At 44.4% G+C, this 22,954-nt stretch overlaps 1 protein-coding gene across 1 annotated transcript in view; it reads left to right on the forward strand.

Annotated features, from left to right (window-relative positions):
- Positions 1–22,954, forward strand: part of PEPD (peptidase D) — a 123,515-nt gene that overhangs the window by 37,815 nt on the left and 62,746 nt on the right. The window contains exons 7-9 of the mRNA XM_083625248.1: positions 47–91; positions 7,615–7,690; positions 9,102–9,148. Of these exons, the coding sequence (XP_083481374.1) occupies positions 47–91; positions 7,615–7,690; positions 9,102–9,148 (168 nt within the window). The remainder of the gene's footprint in view (positions 1–46; positions 92–7,614; positions 7,691–9,101; positions 9,149–22,954) is intronic.

Consider the following 22,954-nt stretch of genomic DNA (forward strand, 5'->3'; position numbering starts at 1 on the left):
AGAGTTTCAAGCTAATTTTTGTTATCTCTCTCTCTCTCGTTTTTAGATTTGTGGTTAACAACGCAGTTCTTCATCCGGAAATTGCTGAATGGTATGTTGTCTTTTCACATTTGTTTTCCAAAGCTTGTCCCAACATTCTGTGTGAGACCATGGCTGCAATCACAGAGCGTTTTATCCCATTCCCCTGACATTTCCCTAACTGTTAATTTTTGCATTACATTTGAGCTTCCACATGACGTAAAAGTCACATCTGGACATCTGGTGGAATGGAGTGGAAGTTCTGCACTCGTTTCCAAGTTATTTGATTTCATGAAAAAAATCAGTTTGCAACCACATCAGCCCAGAAAATAGTGGGAGTAAAGTCACAAAAATTGGGGCAATTATACTAGCACACACTTCTTCCCTTCTGTTTTCATGGGAGCATTTGTGGAAATGTTGGGGTGGAGGAGCAATGTTGTCTATGTTGGTCGTTGTCATGCCACACCACACCCACTGGTATGAATGAAATTAATGTGTCGTGTCAGCATATCAGTGAAAAAGCCACAGTTCCATAACACGACAAGGGCTGTTGTGTGAAAGGGGTGCTAGAAAAAGGAGCAGAAGCACTAGCATGATAACCAGGAAAACTAATGCAGTAAATCCCATGTTTGGGATATGGCTTAGCATGTTGTCCAAATCTGGGCTTGGGGTTTGCCTCACTCCAGAGAAGCTGTGAGTGGCAAACAAGGTTTGCCCTTCAGTTTACAGCTCGGGGTTTGTCTGGATTAAGACAAACCACAAGCCTGGGTTCAGATGAGACCGAGAACACCCTCTTCCTGGGTTGCTGTGTGCCAAATTCCTGATGCCTGGGCCACTGTCAAGGCACAGCCTATGGTGAAGGCCCTTCTACAGCCCCCAAGTGGACTGCAGCCATGATGTAATACCACAAGGAAGAAAAGGATCTGAATGCCACTGAAATAATTCTTGCAAAATTCTTTAGTGTTAGCGGTTGTGTAGGTTCAAATACAAATACATTAATTATGATACTATTGCAGAGACTACCCAAAGAAGAATTAATTGAATGTCTGGCAGAATGGGTAATGTTATATAAATGTCAGGCGATTATTGCCTCCTTTTGGGATTCATTTTAAAAGCATTAATTCTAATGCATTCCGTTGGCAAATTTATGGATGTTCTCTTTAATTACACTTGAATGTCAATGGTGCCTGACATTAGCAGGAGCGAAACCGAGAAGAACCCAAGTCCTAAAGTGTGTTGCGCCACAGCGACGTTTCTTAATTTTAAAACTCATTTTCAATAAGGTGGATGTTACGACTCTTCCGTGCTGTGGGGGGTTATAAAAGCCCTCTTGTTGGAAATGGAGATGCCACAAGCCAATTTACTGAGGCCTGGAGAAGGAATGAGATTGGCCTTTGTCAACATGGGATCCTCCAGGTGTGTTTGAAAGCAGCTAGGACACCCCCCTCTTCTCAGGTGTAACATATATGTCCATAAGTTTAAGAGAATCTGTGAGGGCTTAGATTGAGGGCAGGGAGTGTGTATGTCTATTCCACCCCTCAGCCATCTCATATTGCCCTGGCAGGTCTGAAGGGTGTTTGAATTATTGCAGTGCTCTCTGTGTGGGGCTCCCCTTGCATTTGGTTCAGAGGCTGCAGCTGGTGGAGAACCTGGCAGCTAAGTTTCTTGTGGGGGAAAACAACCCCCAGTATATAAAACCTTGCTTGTGGGATTTGTGCTGCCTGTCCGTTTGCTACTAGCCCAAGGTTCCCAGTGATGAGGAGACTTGAAATCACATTCAGCTGAACACGCTTACAGGCCTTCCTGCTCAAAATGGGATGGTTGGGAATGGAGCAAGCCGCTTCAGGCAGGTGCAGGGGATGGAGGGAGGGGGTCCTGCAGATGCCTCCTCCCCAGTTATGCCTTTAAACATTCATTTCAACCCATCTGTATGGTATTATTATATTTTTTTATATCTTGCCTTTTGCCCTGTCCAGGACTCAAGGCAGCTTGCACAGATAAAACAGAACAAGCTAAAAACATAGAAAAGACAACCATTAAAATGTACTAAAGCACTAATAGAATTAACATAATCTAAGAAGATCCATTAAAACACAGACTATAACGACTATAACAATAAAAGCATCACAGAACCAGCTGTTCCCTCGGAAACAGGAGTAGTAGTATTTATTTCATTAAAAGTGTTTATAATTCTATCAAAGGTTCCTGGGTGAAACCATGCACATTTCAAACCAAGAATTAAACAATCGTATTGAAACAGCGTAAAGCGAAATGCAACATTCAGTTACAAGTCAAAGCAGCAGCGGCAAAGGAAATTCAGGTGTCCAGTATGCCTTGCTGTTACTTGTAACCCTTCAAAATGATTTGTTTTGAGTCAACTGACCAGTAACACAGAGGAGAAAATAACAGCCTTGGTAAAACTGATTATGACTGTTGGCTTGGAAACGGTCTCATGACAGGATTGACTATGCTTCCTCTAACCCCCTGGTAATAACTACATTGATGAACGCTTCCACCTCAATATATATGATTGCAGGGGCAACATCTGCCTGCAAAGGAAACTCTAGCAAATCTGCCACCGAAAGCTTTGTAGTTAAAATGTGCCAATAAAATCTCTCTTCTGTCTTTAGGTTTTTATAAAATATTTAAGTGAGGCATGAGATGATTAAAGGCAGGCCAAGCCAGAACCTGTAACCAAGGGATATTCAGTGGCAAACATGATTTATTTATGGCCCACCAGGCACAAATAAAATAAAAAATGTTACAGGATATAAAATGTGTAAGATCATAATAGGGGAAAAAAAATAAAAGAAGCAATCAGATTTCTTAAGTGGGATTGCTATATTTAGGAATTTTATTGCGAGCTTTGCAATTTGAAAAATTGGAGCCCTCCGTTAAAATGACCAGTGGAGATTTTGAAGAGTAGCCAGCCAAATAATGTACAATGGGACGCAGAGAGAGTTTCTTTAGCTCCCCTGGTATAAACCGCACTTAAAAAGAGCGTGTAAAGCTAGCACCTGTTATTTGCAGGGACGTATTATATCTGCCCCCTAAAAGATCTGAGAATAAGGTGTGCCAAGGAGAAAGTTTTTAGAAAGAGGCAGCCAGTTCCAAATAAGGCATCCCATCCTTAAGGTTGGGACATGGGAAACCTAGCAATCAGGGAGACTACAGGACACATAGCCCAGAAACTGGATCATGTAAGTTCTGCAAGTCTGCATCTCTGCATTCCCTGTTTCACTAGAAATGCAAGGGTAGTAAATGGAAATGCATGCAGTTGTTGTGGGCATTTTTGCATCCTTCCATTCCCCACCCCAAAGCAGGGATTGATAAGAAAGAGGGATGGAGAAATGTGCAGTATTATTTATATATGTATGTCTATATGTATGTGTTAGATTTATATCTTGCCCTTCCTCCCACAGGAGCCCAGGGCAGCAAACACATAAAAGATAAAGCATCTAAAAGCTGTTCTAATACAGATGGAGGCTGGGAAAGATATTTACTTAAAAGGCTTGTTGGAAACCTTTTAACGTTGCATCAAGTGTTTCCATTTTTGCACATTTTAGAGAAGAGGGAGGATGTTATGAGTTCTTGTTTTTGTTTTTTTGGCCAGCTCTCCCCCATGTATTCTTTGTGCAGGTGCCAAGGATAGTTTACTTCTTGATTTTGCAAGACAGCTACCCTGGCTCAGGTGGGGTTGAGACTCTACACCTGGCCTGGTCTTTTGCGTGACGCTTTATTTAGACCAGATCAGCTGGCTGCTAAGTCAAGTTTGGGCTGATCATTTCCTCTCACAGAAAGTACTTATGAACTTGTTTGGTTCTGATTTTCTTGTGGCACTCTCCTACTGATTTCAATATGGTTGGGGCTTTGTTTGTAGTTCTTGTATTGTCTAAATCAGGGAGTTTTTATGCTAGTTCTTTTGCATTGTTAGTGGATAACATGTTTCAAAATGGTCTAGTAAACTAAAGCAATCAGAGCTAAGCTGGGATGTAATGGACATCTTTGGATGCATGAATGCTCTGCTAGCACCATGGTCACAGTTTTGAAATGTGTGTGTGTGTGTGTAAGAGAGAGAGAGAGAGAGAGAGAGAGAGAGAGAGAGAGAGAGAGAGAGAGATGGGGGGCAGACAGTGCCAGAAAGTTTGACACAGTACTGTAATGATAGGTGGTACCCACATTGGCTACCCTGTAGAAGAGCATCCTTTCCTTACGGAAGATTCTCCAGATGTTGTTGGGCTCCACCTCCCAGTCAACATGGCCAATCGTCTGTGCTGATGGGAGTCCAACAGCACGTGGAGGGCGCACATTTTGGAAGGCTGCAGTTCAGACTCTGTTAAAACATTCACAACTCAGATTAGGGTACCATAAGAACGCTGGTATGTTCAAAATGGCAGAATCCATTTCCATATGAGGAAAGGTTTGCAGCATTTTGGGACTTTATAAAATTATACATGGCACGGAGGAAGTGGATAGAGAAACGACTTCCCGTCTTTTTCATGATGCTAGAACTCTTAATATATTTCTCTTAATATACAGAAGTTTTCCTTAAAGAATTTCTGCATTCTATTCTGACTAATATATGCATTTGAAACTGGAACTTGCTCCCACAGGAGGCAGTGATGGCCACCAACTTGGATGGTTTTAATATAGAGCATTGGGCAAATTTCTGGGGGATAAGGCTGTTTTCTACCTCCATAGTTGGAGGCAGAAATGCTTCTGAATACCAGCTGCAGGAAAACACAGGAAGGGAGAATTGCTGTTGTGCTCAAGTCCTGCTTACAGGTTTCCCACAGGTCTCTCCTTGGCCACTGTGAGAACAGGATGCTGAACTAGATGGGCCATTGGCCTGAGTCCTCAGGCTCTTACGTTCTTTATCTTGGATGCTATTTAAGGCAAGGTGACTTTAAAAGTAGCTGCTCCAAACTTTGGTGAAAGAACTGCTCGTGCCTTCTAGGGAACGAATGAAATGTTCTTGTTAGCCCCAAAGCACCTTTCTAGTGCAGAGACGGTCTTTGTGTGTCTGCAGGATTTATGGCTTTGAACTTGCCTCCCTCTGGTCAAGAGACATGCTCCGAACAGTGACCCGTATGCCAGCACAGGAAGCAGTCTCTCGGAATCAACTTCTAGTGTCCTGGTTACTGAAAATGGGAGATGCAATTTCAAGTCCCATCATGGGAGGTGATCAGATTAAGGCTGTGCTTGCCTGCTCCTTAAAAAAGGAAGAGCAAGTTTTGGTGAGCACAACACTTGTCCTGCATGCAGAATGCCCCAGCCCAGGTTCAGTCCCAGGTTCATCTCCAATAAGAACTGGGAAAGACTCCAGTCGGAAAAGCTGGGAAATCCTCTGCCAGCCATGGTTTCACTGTGCATGTCAATTGATACAAACCATGGTTTTGTGATCAAACAGGTTTGCAAACCTGGATCTTGAGCAGCCTTCCCCCACCCTGGCACCCTCCAGATGCTTTGGACTGCAACTCCCATCAGCCCCACTCAGCCTTGACTGTTTAGAACAACTGGAGGGCTTCCAATTCATAAAGGCTGACCTAGCCAAGCACTCTAGAGGCAGCCACTAAACAGCATTCTGGGTGGCCACCAGGAGTTCATGGCAGAGGTGCGATCTGCGCTAGGCCGCCTTGATCCCAAGCACCATTTCCTTAGCTTTTATGCTGCACCCCAGCTCCTGCCTGAAGACGTGCAAGCTTTCGATTTTTGCTAAACTCTTCATCCAGGGGTTCATAAATTTAATACAGCTCTGAGCCAAAACAGTGTGCGGGGATATTTTCTCTCCCCACTCCCCCGCCCACCTTCTCCGTCTGCTACCTTTGCGAAACAAGCTTCAGCAACCCAAAGGACTTCATAGCTTTAGGCAAGGATTCATTCATATTCTGCTACTGTGCCTCGGACTCCCCTTTCTATAACTTGAGAAATGGCAGGAAGCTGCCATGCTGTGAGCCTGTGACTTGTGCTTGGTAAAGAGTGCAGGGTTGGCTCAATAAAACATGCATATCTTCAGAGGACTGTCTGACCCCACAATTGTGTACCCTGTGCAGTAAATGCAGGCAGAGGGATTGCCTGTTCATGGCAGGTCGAGGCAAAGCAAGGTCAATAAAGCATGTCTGGCCTGGGACAAGATGTTTTGCTTCTTGTCTGTCCTGAATCTCCAACTTGCAGCTTCAGTGGATGCTCATGAGTTCTAGTGTTATAAGAGTGGGGAGGGGAGTTTTTTTCTGTCAACTTTCTCAGGGTGTCTAATGGGGGTGGGCGTGGTAGATGTGAACAGGAAGGTCTAGAATAAACCAACCTGCTTTGCACTTTACAGAGTGAGGGAATTCTGTGCACCGTTAAGTATGCCTTGAAAGCAGCCAGCTGTCCCTGACTTGACATGGGAGACAGTATAGAAGTGTTATTAACAAATAAATAGATAGCGTCTTGTGAAAGGTTTTTTACTTCCCAGGACTAAAGTTTTTCAAGCTTGAAATGTGTTTGAGCTCTTCAATACAATTCCGTTAGTTCATTATCCGGCTCCTTCATCCTTAACTTATACTGACACTGTAAGCTGAACTAGACACAGCATGGGGGATCCATGGTCATTTTTGATTTGATTATTTAATTTCTAACCTCTTGATATATTAAAAATATCTCTAAGTGGTGTATGGAAAACTGAAGCAACAACAGACAACTTAAACAAAATATTACAAAAATTCACAGTTACATATAAAAATGTCACATTAATACAAAATTACTAATATATATAGAACAGTATTGATTCATTTTCTTTCCTCCCTCCATCTCAGCCCACCCACAAAAGTCTCACAATGAGAAGAGAGTTTCTGGAAACAGTGAACAGCACCCTCGTCTAACTTGTGTCTGACCCTGTCTTGCCTGGCCTGTTTTAAAAACCAAACTGAAGTAGAATTCCCACAGTGTACTGATGTGATAAATTTACAAATCAAGAGTATAAACTCAGGATTTATTCACACTCAGAGCCCAATGATTCTGTTAAATGGACCTGAGAAAGTGCTTCAGGTTTCTCTGAAATAATTTTAACAATGGCAGGCACTAGCCTGACTGGTCTCCTGCCTTCAGCCATGGCCAAGTTCACTGACCAGCCTTCCCCAACCTGATGCCTTCCAGATGTTTTGGCCTGCATCTCCCATCAGTTTAAGCCAGCTGGGCTTTTCTGTTGTGCTGGCTGGCTGATGGTAGTTGTAGTCTAAAACATCTGGAAGGCATCAGGTTGGGGAAGGCTGCCCTAGATCTTCTCCTTCTTGTCCACAGACTCTAGCTGCTTGCACCCCTATGGTCTAGGGGCTGCAGTTAGGGTGATCGAACTTGATATCTTATACCAACCTTGCAGGTGCTTTTTCAGCTCATCCTACTTTGAGTAAATTGAATGCCACACATACCTTTTATTTCCTGATGTCCTTTATTTGCTGCAATCTCGTAATAGCCTCTTGCTTTTGAAACGCATCTGGTCGGCGGCAGGTTTGCCAATTAGGTTACCTGGTTATTCTTTGTGCTCTCAACTTAATCACTGCTGAGCTGTAGGGGGAATTACTAACCTGATTCTCCTCTTCTCCTTTCCTTTTGAAGCCGTGTGATTAAGACGGACATGGAGTTGGAAGTCCTGCGCTATACCAATAAAATTTCCAGTGAAGCTCATAAAGAGGTAATGGATCTCTTACAGATAATAATTTTTTCTGCTCTTTGTGTAACGGTGGCTTTTCAGAAAATGTTCCCAGCTACTTGAATTGCTTAGTAATAAACTAATGGAAGAGCTGGGACAGAATTAGGAGGATAATGTTCCTTCTAATAGAATCCTAATAATACACATTGCTTTGCCCTTGAACTTGCTGTTGATGCCCAGGGAACAAAATGTCTTCACTTATCATGCTGGAACACATAGGAACATAAGGGCCCTGCTGGATCAGGCCAGTAGCCTCTCTTGTCCAGCAGCCTGTTCTTACAGTGTGCAGTAAAATGCCTGTAGGGAACCTGCAAGCAAGACATGAGCACAGCAACAATCTGCCCACCTGCAATTCCCAGCAACTGGTATTCCGAGGTGTATTGCGTCTAACAGTAGAAAGAGAACATAGCTATTATGGGTAGTGGACATTGGTTGCCTTACCCTCCATAAATTTGTCCAACACTATTTTAAACTCGGCAGAGTTGGTGGCCATCACTGCCTTCTGTGGGAGTGAGCTCCATAGGTTAACTCTGCTGCATGAAGAAGTCCTTCCTTTTATCTGTCCTGAATCTTCCAATATTCAGCTTCATGGGGTGACCACAAGTTCTAGTGTTACGAGAGAGGGTTAAATATATATACAGTGGTACCTTGGTTCTCAAACTCAATCCGTTCTGGAAGTCCCTTTGACCTCCAAAACGTTCGCAAAGCAAGACGTGGCTTCTGATTGGCCCCAGAAACAATGCCAACAGCCAAAACAGACATTAGGCTTCCAAAAAACGTTTGCAAACCGGAACAGTTACTTCCAAGTTGCGGCATTCAGGAGCTGATTTGTTCGGGAGCCAAGGTACCACTGTATATATATTGCCACTTTCTCCATGTGATTCATAAAAGTCCAAAAATCTGCAGCCTTTCCTCAAAGGAGATTTGCTGCATCCCCTTGATCATTATGGTCCTTTCTTCTCAAGAGTAGACCTTGTAGGCTCAGGCTTACTCAACATGCTGCAAATGTGCTCCTGTGTTCCGTAGAAGCCTTCAGCACATTTCCTAAGGCATCTGCGTGGCCTTCTCACATGGAGGGGTAGGTTCACATATTCAGATCACCACTTGAACCCTCATCAGATATTTATTACCCTAAGGTGGGGGGGGGGACATGGGTAGGGAAGTGCTGTGGGGATGTGCATTCAGCTCCACCTTGGGGACAGAATTTTTTGGATCCAGGATGTGATCATCACACACTTCTAGTACATTCATGTTCTTTGCTATGTCCAGGGGGTGCTATTTAAGTGCATTATACATCAAATCGTGGTAGCTCCCAAGATAAACACAAAATTGTCGTGTTTAAGGTTCGTCTGATACAAATTTCTTAGGGTGTGTCCTATGTTTCTGACAACAGGTAATGAAGGCCGTCAAAATAGGCATGAAGGAATATGAGCTGGAGAGGTGAGTACCTTTTCAACGTGACAAAACTATGGAAAAGCATCTCTGTTAGCAGGAAATGCCCCCAGATAACTCTGAGCGACACTGATTTAATGGCAATTGCACGTGCTCATTTCGAGGCTGGGGCTAGACATATTTTATTATATAGAAGGCATTTCCCACATTTCCTCTGTGCTATTAGATGGCAATTGCTTTTAGGTATGGTTTTAAAGCAGTATAATTCTCTTTGCAGACTTTTATGTAATTTACAGAAACTATACCTAATAGCCATTATTATTGCTTGATAGCATCCAATAAAGCAGCTTTTATGTGTATGAATATCACAGCTATGCCTCCTACGTACATGAGTGTTTATGGGGGCCATAAAATGTCCTGGAGTGTTTGGTGAAATGTCTCTGCTACAGCTGGAGCAAATATTGGTGGTTTTGTTTATGCATTTCGATTTCCGTTTGTTTGTGTTGCTTTCCCTAATGAGTCTTTAGATTCCTCCATCCCTTCCTTTGCCCATATGGCTTTGCATCCTGAGAAAAGCATGTGTGCAGCGGTGAATGTCCAGCCAGGCTTCACTGTGATTGGTGTTTGAACTTCCTCTTTGCTACATGCTCATCATAGAATCATAGACTATTTACTCCTAATACTCTGTCATTTACACGTGGCTCCAGTTGGTAGATCTTGGGACTCTACTATAAAGCAAAGTGGATCTGATTAGCATGAAGTTTGCCCACCTCTGCTGCTCTCTGTGGGAATGGCGCCAACCACTTGGATCTAACACTATACCTTCCAGATACTGAATTCAGTACTAGTATTTTAGGGTCATTTTGTAATAGACGTCCAGTCATTTCTGAAATAAGATTTCAAATAGTAGTCCTATATTTGCATTACCAAGCAGCTGCAGAACACATTTATCCTGTGTTGTTGAATATATCCTATTAAGTCTACCTGGGGTCAAATACTGTTGATATTGAATCTTACTTTAAAACTCCTTTTATATACTTGGTGGTGGTAATTTAACCTAAATCCATTTCTGCTCTTCCATAGTCCACTCCTCTTATAGATCTCTGGCCCATTTCCTCATAAATGTTCCAACTTTATTATCCAATTTTATAATTATGGAATAAATGCTACCAATTAAGCCTCTTTTAGCACACTGGTGTTAATAGGGTTTCATATGCATAGGGTGTCTTTCCTTAAAACTCCGTGTTTTCTTATTAAGCAAACTAAGGCATCTCTTTTATTTTACTTTTTATTTAATTCTGCAAGAGGATGTCCTTGTATGAATGGTGTTTTATGAAGAAAGAATATAAGCTGCAAAGGAATTCTCGGTTGCCTTATGCAAACCAGTCTGGCTGGCTGAGGGATGAGCAGAGCTGTTAGGATTTCAATAGAGAGCCATTGACAGTCATCAACAACTCCTTGCTCCAGGTGTGACCAGTGACTGGAAATTTGGAAGTTTACCAGGGTAACTGCTCTGGGGGAGGACAAGGGGCTTCTGGGAAGAAGAGGAGGGGAGATCCATCCGGGTGGAGGAAGGGGGTGCGGTGGGGGGTGGTCCGCCCCAGGTGTCTTCGCTGAGGGGGGTGACATTTGGCAGTCGTGGGTGGGTGGCGCGCCGAATGTCTGCCATTGGGAGCTTGCTCCTCCGCTGGCTGCAGGGCGCGGGCACTGCTCCATGCACCCAAGCAGCTATCCCGTGCCTGGGAGGGCACCCTCCATGCCCCACCCCTCTCGGTAGTGTGCCCCGCCCTTCTCGGGAGCGCCCCCATCCTGGGCAGCGTGGGCATATGCTCCGCCGCTGGATCCATCTTGGTGGGGGAGAAGGAAGGACTGCCTGCAATGCTTTGGGCCATTATCTTAAGATCTGGACCCCCTCCATGCAGACTGAGGGTGTAAATAGGCGAACAGACCCTATTTCTTAAAGCACGACAGCCTCCACCATGTCTTCTATTCTCCAGAGGGACACAGACCCTGTGTGGGTGCCTGAGATCCCATGCACTTTTGCCACGGCTTGGCAGAGAGAGAGGGACTGGTGCTGGGCTTTTGTAACAATATATTCTCACACTGGGACTTTTCTTAAAGCGGTCTGTGTTAATGGGGGATCTCCACAAGATGTTGCAGGTGTGCAGATCTTCAGGGTGCCAGCCAGCCAGGTGTCTCGTGCTCCAGGATAGCCGTCCCATTTTTCTTTTCCAAATGACATTCAGCATTCTGTGTTTACTGAGCATGCTCAGTACACGTGTGGCTGTGGGTTGGATTTTACCTCCATCCTCCATTTTTGTACATCTGTGAACCTTGGGGTTCCGCCAAGGATGCTGACTGATACCTCCCTTGTGTTTCTCTGTGGCCCCTGATTTGGCTACAAAGCCATTGGCTGTCACCACCTGAGTTCGCTTTTAGAAGTTTCATCAACGTTATTTAAGCATCAGTTTGATCCCTTGCAGCTAAACGTAGCCTCTTTGTTTTGAAGGGAGATTAAATTTGCCTAGCATTCACATTTGTCATTAGGCTCCTTCTATTCTAATCTCACTTTCCCCATCATGCCATAAAATATGTTGCCTTTTTAATGAGGTAATTAACACTTGATTCATAATTTCAATCAAGTGGCATTGGCATAGGAGTCGCATTAAAATGAATTAAAAGGTCCCATTGGGGCATTTTTTAGTATCATCAAGTGTACTTGACATGTGTTTGGCAGTGCAAGGCAAAATGGGTCAGTTCGATGCGCATCCCATGGCATATTTGCTTTCGTGTGCTGGAGAAGAAAGATGGGGAGGATGGTGCAGAACCAACATTTGGTTAATGGGCCTCAGTCACTTTTTCTTTAAGTAGAAAGAGAAATGCAATATTTAGAGGAGGTGGATTAGCATTGCAAAGCCTCTTGGAAGCTATTGTTGCATTCCTTTAAAGCCCCAAATGGTTCTTGCCAACCTTGTAAAGATTAGTACTGAAAACTTTAAAGCAGCATCAAGAGAAGCTGAGAATATGACTTCCTTGTAAGTTGCTTGTGACGTTTCCTTCTTTGCCTGTGGGAACATGGAATAGCTTGGGAAATCCATTGGAGATAATTATGGGACAGAAAACCTGCATGGTCCTGGATGATACAGATGCTCATCTAGTCCAACCCACTATAATGCAGGAATCGCTGCTAAAGAATCCCTGACAGGTGGCTATCCAACCTCTGTTGAAAAATATCCAATGAATGAGTAGCTATCAGACCTTTGGTGTTGTGGCCTCAACCCTTTGGAATTCCCTCTGCTTGAAAATTAGGCAGTCCTCATCTCTGTTTTCATTTGGGTGCCTACTGAAGACTTTCCTCTTTCAATGGGCCTTTTCAGTAGAGACCTTTCCTAGTCTGCTCCTTTGGGACAAGGGGAGGGATATAAATATAAGAAATAATAACTAATAAAGGAAGGGTGCTCTCAACACTGGCTCATGGGTTCAGGTCATGTGCTCACTTCCTGAGTCCTTCAGATTAGCTCAGGAAATCAAATTTATCTCCAGTTATTTTGGGGAAACAAATTAGTTCATTTCCGGGGTGTTCTGAGAAGACGCCTGGAGAATCCAGCCATCTCTGCGTGTGACACGGCTGAATCCAGGAAGAGCCTCATCCTCCTTATTGCAGTCTCCGAAAACTCAATTTGGGAAGAGGCTGACGATATTCTGCCCAGTAAAGTTGCCATAAATAATGTCAGATCAATAGAGTGGAGGAATATCATAAGGCTTAACTGTGCGTGCATCCAGCCTTCGTGCCTTTTACAGCTTTTTATTACTACTATTATCCCCCTTTAATAAAAGGTTTGTTTGACTCTTAAGGGACGGCAAATTGTTTTTGTGGAAAAGTGGATGCTGCGCAAGGCTGTGGCTCCCACCCAGCGATGCTTGGCTACATATTGGGGTACTTTCACACTAGCCAGGCAGCTGAAACTTCATGATGGTAGTCCAAGAGAGCTGGTGCTTGGGAGGGAAAAGCTGGCTGGAGCCTTGTGTGTGTTGAGCTGGAGGATTTTCTGTGACCACCAAGTGCCCTTTAAGCCTTTTGAAGAACCTGTGAGATCAGCCACCAAGACTGCGTCAGTTCCTTCTTGATGGAAGCCAGCACAGAGCTGGCAAAGTCCACTTGTTGAGGCAGAGTATTGGGATGTTGGAGTTCCCCTGCACCCTTTACTCTGCTGTATTGGGGTAGATTTCCCATGGATCTGGGCAGAAGTGCTAGAGATTATCTTCTCTGGGGTCCAATGCACGAAGTAAGCTCCTCTCTCCTTTTGCATCTTGTTTTTGATCAAGGCTCTCCACTGAGGAATGAGAGCGATGTTCAGTAGCCCCCAACAGATGCAAGCCCCTTTGGAGATGCCTTGGGGAATCTCCTCTCTGATTCATAAAACACAACTCTCTCCATTGTACCTGTGGCCTTCCCAAAGTGTCCAGTGTTATCCTTCTTTGATGCTGTTTCATTTGCCTGGTCTGACTTCCTCTAATGCTTCAGGGTCATGGAAGCACGACCAGCTCCTCGGAAAGGCAGGTGGGAAATCTCCCTTCGTTCCTGAGTGTATTATTCATATCCCACTCTGTGTCTGGAAAGTCCTCTCTCTCTCTCTCTCTCTCTCTCTCTCTCTCTCTCTCTCTCTCTCTCTCTTTTAATCTCCCAACAGTTTTCCCTCTCTACCCTCCCTTCCCAGAATTTAATTCCTTTGGGTCCATCCGTCCCCCCTTTTCTCGCCTTAATCTGATTCCAGGGCAGCCATCTATCCCAGCCTTTTGAAAATCAATAGTGTAAGTGGGATAAAAGAATTCCGAAGCCAGAAGGACTTAGCTGTGACTTACTTAGAGTGGCAGTGATGTTAATGCAGAGCCCCACTAACACCGCCGCCCTTCTTTAGCTTTTGATATTTGTTGCATGGCTCAGTCCCCCGCCCCACTGGCTGCATCTTCACCGCTGGAGAGGTCAGATTTGGCTCTTTATTCGGTATTCAGTTCATTGTCCTCTCCCTGATTTCTGAAGCAGGGCTTAGGCTATCAGATGAGTCTCTGTCATATCTGTCAGTGTTAAATTTCCGTATCTGTGGAGCTCTCACGGATTACGGCTCACACCTTTTCATTTATCCCTTTTTTCAAGGGCACAAAAATAAAATGAAGATTGTGCACATCCAAGAGTGAATAGCTGAAGCCAATCTCTTTCCCCCCACCTTCCTGATTATGTTCTGGATTTATGACTGCCTATCTCGTAGCAGATATTGCTATTTAAGTTATTCAAATATTTATTTCCATGTTTTAAGCTAGAGGGCAAAAAAATCCATCTTCGGGATAGTCTTCTGATTTTCAAATGCTATGAATCCCAGTCAAAATCAGAAATAACCTTTTCATATTCAGAAGTGAATGGGAGGGGGCAGAAATAGACTCTTTGTTTTTTGCTATAGTGAGCAGCAAGGGACATTCTTTTTATAATAGTTCCTGATGTGGCCAAAGATGTCCCATTGTACCTTCACAGGGACGATGTGTGTTGAGTTGGGATTTAATTTGTAATCAACATTCTGGGGAAAATTAGAGATTTAAATATGGCTGTGGTCTTAAATGGCTAGTCCTTCTATTTTCCCCACTTCCTTTTTGAAATGGGTTCCATGCATGATTTCCATTTAGGAGACTCTGGGAATCCATGCTACTAAACGGTAGATTCTTTCTTTGGGCTCAAGAAGGATATGCTTATTTCCTGCCACTCAGTGCCCTTAATCTGTTGATGGCAGAAAGTTTCAGATGCACTTTTCACAACCCCTCCACTTTCTAAGTGCCTTTCCCCTTCTTCTGGGGCTGCCGAAACCTCCCTCACCCTCCAGTTCTCGACATTCTCCTCTGAGGCAAAGAAGTGAAAATTTATTTTCAAGGGCGTCACTGGTGGGAGCCTTCTGATATCCCCTTTTGCCTCAAAGATTTCAGGAAAGGTGCAAGTTGACTTTGTGTCTCCTGCCATTTGCGCAAGAAAGTGAACTTCACAAAACTGGTGGGGGGCAGAAGCAGGATATAGACAACAAGCGTCTGGGTTCCCATTCCTCCACCTGAACTCTGACATTCCGACTATCCAAGAAAGAGAGAGCTAAGCCTTCCATATAAACCGGGTTGAAGAAGAGGCCTTTATACAGAATATGAATATTCTATGTTGCTGCTTATTGGGAAAACAAAATCCTTTTAAAAAGCAAGAACAACAATGGAGGAAATGAAAAAGAAAATGTTGTTTTATTTATTTACATCTTTCCTCCATGGAGCGCAAGGCAGTGTAAGTGGCTTCTGCTCCCCCATCTCCCAATTTTTTCCATGCAAACAACCCTGTGAGTTTGGTTAAGTCACCCGATGAGCTTTGTGGCTGTTTTCATCGGCCTTTTGAGTATCATTGTCTCAGGAATGCTAGAAGTGGGTGGACTTATCTTTTGTAATCTTGCAATTACTTTGTGAAACGCCTTAGATTCCCCCCCCCCCATTTTTGGGTTGTAACAACAACAACAACAGCAACTTAACGTATTTATGCAAATCTAATGCACCATCAAATCTAATGCACACCCTAATTTTTGCGAAGTAATTTGGCCAAAAAAAGGTGTGTATTACAGTTGAGTAAATATGGCATACCCCACCCATCTGACTGGGTTGCTCCATGTTCCCAGGTTACTTATAAGCTGCTGGGATCCTACAATGGACCTGCTGCCGCTGGAGCCGCCTTCACCGCCACCTCCATTGCCCTGTTTTGTGTGTGTGTTAGCGTACAGAGTTTTTAAAGAGGGAAGCATCTTTGATATTCCATGCTGGAACTATTCTCTCTGTGCTTGCTTAGGATGTTCCAGAGGTTGCCAGCAGCACAAGGCTCTCTGAACTTCAACCGAGAACATATTGATTTTAGTTTGAAATGGCTGCCTTGCCTCTTAGCCCACCTGGGGGGTGTCGTGGTGGCTTACAAGCCCAACGAACAGATAAAACGCCATGCCCAAATGGTTAAAGCCAATCTTGAAAATAAACAAGTGCAGCCAGCAGAACCTAAAGGAATTGCCGCTGCCTTTTTATATCCTCCAATATTGCCTTTTCTTCACCTCGGGGAAATCGGGCTCAGCTAATGCATTAATTGGAAATGGTAAACTTGAACTTGGAGTGCATTGCAATACTAATGATATAATAATAATTTTCTATTGCATACCCCACCGACTATTGCGCATCCCACAGAATCGGCATCAAAGCCCTCTAGTAGCCCTTGGGGCTGTATTTGTGTCCTGCCCTCCAGGCATTGAGCTGCAACTAGTCCAGGTTTTCCCATTCACTTTTTCCTCCACTTTTCCTAGGTCAATACATGAAACTGCAACATACAGTAAACATTAGGATGAACCTTCTGACGGTAAAAATTGTGAGTCAGTTGGAACAACCTACCTCAGAAGTTGATGGACTCTCCTTCCTTGGAAGGTTTTAGACAGAGGTTGGATGGCCATCTGCTGGTGAGTCTTTAGTTGGAGTTCCTGCACCGTGTGGGCTTGGACTAGATGACCCTTGGAGTCCCTTCCAACTCCACAGTTCTATATTTATGGGCCTGATTTTGTTTTACTAACAAAAATGAATTTTGCAGCTGAGTGGCTCTTCTCTTTCTTGGGAAAGACAACCAGCTGTGTAGCCTCCTCGCTGGCGGTGTGTTCTTTTCCACCTCCTGTCCCTTCAGACAGGTGAAAGCCAAGATGTGCCCCAGATGAGCCTTCGATGACATTGCGCTCTACCTGCTCAGCAGCTGGGGAATTCAACAGTTTCCACACGTCGACCTCCTTCTTCCCGCGACCACAGATGCTGCATAATTGAGCTCTGTGGGCACGAATGTCGACAGCTCCCGAGTGGGATGTCTAGAATATTAATTTTGTCCATTAATAACAAGCTGTCAGATGTTGCTACCTTAACTTCAAATCTTTCCTGGAAAGTGATAAAAGAAACTGAGCAAGGTTCCTTTTCTCACTAACTGACCCTTTCCCTTCTTCCTAAAAAACTTGTGGTTTGTATGGTTTATCTGGTAACTCCATCAACATTTTCCTACCACACTTTGACTCTTTTAACTGTAGCTTTGAATTATCCATATAAGTCATTCTAGCCTTTCCATTCACCAAGTGAACACATAGGTTCCATGGTAAGGTGATGGCTTCATAAGCCACAAGTTGATACCACAGGAAAATATCGCAAGCTGGAATGTCCTCCTTCAGGGTGCCAGCCAGGCAGAAATGACCACCTCCAAAATTCTCCATACTGTGACGACAAGAACCTGCTGGCTCCCAGAGAGGAAGAGCTTTCAGCTGCTTTGCTTCTCCCTCGTCCTATTTTGTCCAGGGAACATGCTAAGTTACCTCCTCACTAACCATGAGTTAACAACTGTAGTATGGCTTACCATGCTGTGCAAACCAGGTCCATCTATATGACAGTTGCCTAAAAGGAGTTACAGTATTATTATTATTATTATTATTATTATTATTATTATTATTATTATTTATACCCCGCCCATCTGACTGGGTTTCCCCAACCACTCTGGGCGGCTTCCAGCAGAATATTAAAATACAATGATTCATCAAATATTAAAAGTTTCCCTAAACAGGGCTGCCTTCAGATGTCTTTTCAACATCAGATAGTTGTTTATTTCTTTGACATCTGGTGGGAGGGCGTTCCACAGGGCGGGTGCCACTACCGAGAAGGCCCTCTGCCTGGTTCCCTGTAGCTTCGCTTCTTGCAGTGAGGGAACTGCCAGAAGGCCCTCGGAGCTGGACCTCAGTGTCGAGGCAGAACGATGGGGGTGAAGATGCTCCTTCAGGTATTTAGGGGAGTAGGGTGTGACATGCTGTGGGGAATTCAAATGCCCATTTAAAACATAGAAATTATCACCTTTTATTTGAAAGCAAGGAATTATCACAATTGAACGTAAGCAACTTATTAATACTTTCGAACATAAGTAGAGCCCTGTTGCATCAGGCCAATGACCCGTCCAGTCCAGCACCCTATTCTCGCAGTGGCCAACCAGATGCCTGTGGGAAACCCACCAGCAGGACCCAGACACAAGAGCCCTCTGCCATTTCCAGCAACTGCTATTCAGAAGCATTACTGTCTCCAGCTGTGGAGGCAGAGCACAGCCACTGTGGCTAGTAGCCATTGATAGCCCCCTCCTTCATGTATGTGTCCTATCCCCTTTCAAAGCCATCCAGGGTGTTGGCCATGACTGACTCCTGTGGGAGTGCGTCCCATAGTTCAACTCTGCACTGCTTGCTTTTATGTGTCCGGAATCTTCCACCAAAGATGGGGCAGAAGATTAAATATTCAATCTGGAGTAGAGACTTTGGATGTGAGCCTTCAACCACTACCCCCCCCCCCCACTAATTTCGGTAGGATATGGTTTATGGAAGAGCTCCAGTGGGGTGAAGGGAATGGCAGTTGGCAGAGCCGAGCTTGGAGAGCCTGTGCCTGGCGATTGCAGTTTCGTCGTCTTTGTCTTCTGCGTAGCATAAGTCTCTGTGTTAAACTTCTGAGTTTACTAATAAGCATAACTAATGAAATTTCAGGTAATTAATTATTTCTCGGGGCAAAGCCCTCCCCTTTTGTGCCTCCAAGCTCTGCATGACAAGAATGAAAATTAGTTCCACTTTATTCTTTTTAAAAAATAGTTGAATTAAAAATCCATTTATTTTCATTCTGTTCTCCCTTCCCTGGAATAGACAGACTTCCCTCTCGCTTGTGGGGACAGCTGTTCCAAGCTACTGAAGTAGCACTTTTTCCTTCAGCTGTGCACACGAGGGCAAACCTTAATTATGCTGCAAGCTGAAGTTCAGGTTTTACTGAAAATCTCCGTCAAGACTCTGTTGCAGTCAAGTGCAAAAAAGCCCCCCTTTGACCTGTGGATTGGTCCCTGTGGGAGCAATTATTCTTTTCGGTGAGGTTCTTATTTTTTCCTTCATTCTTTCTTCCCCCTTTTTTTAAACACTGAATATTATAAATGTCAGGAACAAATTTTAACCCAGTATCTCTAACAGTCTGTTTCCATACCTGCTGGCACGAATACCAATTTTAATCCTTGCATGTACAAGCGCTTTGTGATTAAGCTGGTTCTATTTTTTATTTTTATTCCTTATATCTGTCTATATTTCCATATCTCTCTCTAACTACCTTCACTAGTGGGGAGAGCCCAGCACTATCTAGCAATTTCTAGAAACCAAAAAGATGTCATGATTTTTAAATGGATAGTTTAATATTTGTGTCTAGACCCATCACAGCAAAAATCAGGGGAAGTCATTCCAAAGTCACATTTTGTTCTGCCATCTTGATTCAAGATGACGCCCGGCATCCAAACATCAATGAAGACCGCTGCCTCCATCTCAGGAACCCTTGTGCCGAATGTAGTGAGATCTCAAGAAGTGGCTGAACCTATGCTGAGAAATAGTCAAAGTTATGCCAAAATCACATTTCAGTACGCCAGTTTGAATAAAAATGGCACCCAGCATGCAAACAGAAGCACAGTCTGCCACCCCACACTGGGATCCCTCATGCCAAGTTCAGCAAAGATACCTCAAGAGGCAGATGAGCCTATGTCAAAAAAACAGATGAAGTCCCTCCAAAGTCACATTCTGGTCTGCCCTCTTGATTCAAAATGGTTCCCAGCATATAAGCGTCAATGAAGACTGCCACCTCACCTCAGGAATCCTTGTGCCAATTTTTGGCAGTGATATCTCAAGAGGCATCTGAATGCACAAACAAACAAATGGAAAACAATTTTCCAAAATATATGATGTACACACACACACCCTCTGCCTTGTCCCATTCTCTGCTGAAGAACATGTGAGCAGCCAAAGGGTTCTGCCTCATCCACTTAGGCAGTCTTGGTTTGAAGAGCTTTGCTGTCCCTCGGGGACATCTGGAACACTTGGTCCTAGAAGGCATTTAAAGGTTGATTGGGTCACCAGCAATGAGTTGACTTCAAAGGAAGAAACACCAAAGAGGGTAAACTCCTTGGAATTAATGCTATGGCATTGCATCTTTCATCCCCCATGCTTTTTAACACCTGTAGTTAACATCTGTTTGAAACCACTAAGTAAGCTCATTTGGAAATTTGGGACGAGGTGCCGTCAATATGCAGAGGAAGCCCAGTTCTTTCTCCTTTTCATTAAACTGAAGTTGAAATGGTGGATGTGCTAAATTGGTGACCAGACGAGGGCCAACAGCTAAAGCTCAAACCAGAGAAGAGTCAGTGGTTCATCTGCCTGAGGAAGCATTGTTCATCCTGTGCTTGACAGGGTTGTTCTCCCAATAAAGGAACAGGTTTGGAGGTGCTCCTTGATTTATATTGGTATTGTGAGTGCCTTTTACCAGCTTGGGCAGATATGCCAGGTGCAACCCTACCTGGACAGAGGCATCCTGGTCTTGGTTATCCATGCTCTGCTAACCTCCAGGGTAGGCTACTGTAGTTCACACTATATGGGGCTGACCTTGTAGACTGCTCAGAAACTGCAGTTCATGCAGGATGTGGATACCCAAATGGGCATTAAGGTGTTATTTCTTTGCTAAGAGATTCCCAGTCTGAGCTGGTGTTGACATATAAAGCCCTCCACACCTTAGGACCAGGGTACTTGAAGGCCTTCTTGTCTACGTACACCCCTACATGTACCCTGAAATCTTCAGTGGAGGCCTTTCTTTGTGTGGTGAGGCAAGGGACAGGGCCTTCTCATTGGGATGCCCCAGTTCTGGAAAGCTCTTCCCAGAACAATGAGGCAGGGCCTGGCTACGGCTATTGTCCCAGCCAGATACCATTTTATTTCCCCCAAGCTTGTTAGATGTATATCTAATCCTGCTGACTGTTTTATGTTGCTTTTATATTTTTTGTGGCTTTTATCTTACTAAATATTTTCTGTACGTGCATTTAAATTGGTCGATTTATTTGCTTTATGAAGCACTCTGGGAATATATTTGAAGGGCAGTATAAAAACGCTTGTAAATGAATTGGTCTTTAACGTATGCCAGTGGGGTTCTGCAGTCTCTGGGCTGCCCCTGAGCAAGCATAGTTGTGCTCTCTGCTGCGTAGGGCAGAGCTTTGCATGCATGGCATGTGGGCAGGGAGGTCAGAGTAGCAGTGTAGGCTGATATCCTAGCCACAGTGCCAGGAAAACAATTTAAGAACCTAAGAATAGGCTGCTGGATCAGGAAAACAGCCCATCTAGTCCAGCATCTTGTTCTCACAGTGGCCAACCATATGCCTGTGGGAAGACCAAAAGCAGGACCCAAGCCTTCTCCCCTCTCGTGGTTTCCAGCCACTGCTATTCAGAAGCATTGCTGGCTCCAACTGTGGAGGTAGAGCATAGCCATCGTGGCTAGTAGTCATCAATAGCACCCCCACTCCATGAATTTGTCTAAATCATTTTTTAAGGCCGTCCAAGTTGGTGGCCATCCCTGCCTCCTGGGGGAGAGAGATCTGCAGTTTGACTATGCGCTGTGTGAAGTCCTTTCTTTTATCTGCCCTGAATTTTCCAATATTCAGCTTCTTTAGTGAGTTGTTTATGATCGAGGGAGTAAAACACTTCTTGGTCCACTTTCTCCATGCCATGCATAATTTTATAAGCTTCTATCATGTCATCTCCTGCTCGCCGCTTTAAAACTATAAAGTCCCAAACTCTGCAACATTTCCTCATAGGGCAGTTGCTCCATCCCCCCGATTGCTTCAGTTGCCCTTTTCTGACCCTTTTCCAACTCTACCATATTCTTTTGGAGGGGAGGCGACCAGAACTGTACTCGGTACTCCACATGTGGTACTTCCAGAGTTAATGCTGAATACATTACTTCTGGTAAATTAGTCACCATAGCCACTAGAGGGTTGTGAAAATTTGTGCCTTGGGCTTTTTAGACTCTTCTACCCATGTACTGAAGGGATGCTGGTGGTGCTGTGGGTTAAACCACAGAGCCTAGGACTTGCCGATCAAAAGGTCGGCGGTTCGAATCCCCGCGACGGGGTGAGCTCCCATTGCTCGGTCCCTGTTCCTGCCAACCTAGCAGTTCGAAAGCACGTCAAAGTGCAAGTAGATAAATAGGTACCACTCCGGTGGGAAGGTAAACAGCGTTTCCATGCGCTGCTCTGGTTCGCCAGAAGTGGCTTAGTCATACTGGCCACATGACCCGGAAGCTGTACACCGGCTCCCTTGGCCAATAAAGCGAGATGAGCGCCACAACCCCAGAGTCGGCCACGACTGGACCTAATGGTCAGGGCTCCCTTTACCTTTACCCATGTACTATCTGAAACCCAATGGGTGTATTGGTTGTCAAATGTGAGATATATTGCCATTCTTTTCCACTCTCCAGCCCCACTTTTACAGTATTAGACCTTCATGGGACCTGCCAGCATGCACAGACCAATGACCTCCACTCAGGTGACTCTATGTCGACTGTTACCTTCTTTTTCTCTCCCGGTACGGCTTGAGGAATCCCTAGTGGATTTCTCTTCCATTTGTGTGTCTTTGTGTTGTTCCTTGAGATGATCGTACATTTCCTACATTTTAACAAAACTCAATAAAGGTCATTGTGATCCCTTGAGGGGGCTCTGGGTGTGTGGGGTGTGTGTGTGTGATGCTGTTATGGCAGAGCTTCAAATAACTCTCCCTCTGTTGTGGCACTGTCACGTTGACCTACATCTCTCTGCCTCTCTGTCCTCTTGGCTTGTAGCAGAGAATAGAAAGCCACCTGTTTGCATTAGCGGGCCGATGACAATGCCGGCTGTGGTAGTAAAGAAATCTCTTCTGAATCTGACAGGTTCTTGAGAGAAAAGCTCCTTTTGTAGAGGTTGGGTTT

Source organism: Podarcis filfolensis, assembly GCF_964270895.1.
Source record: "Podarcis filfolensis genome assembly, chromosome: 8".
Classification (NCBI taxonomy): Eukaryota; Metazoa; Chordata; class Lepidosauria; order Squamata; family Lacertidae; genus Podarcis; species Podarcis filfolensis.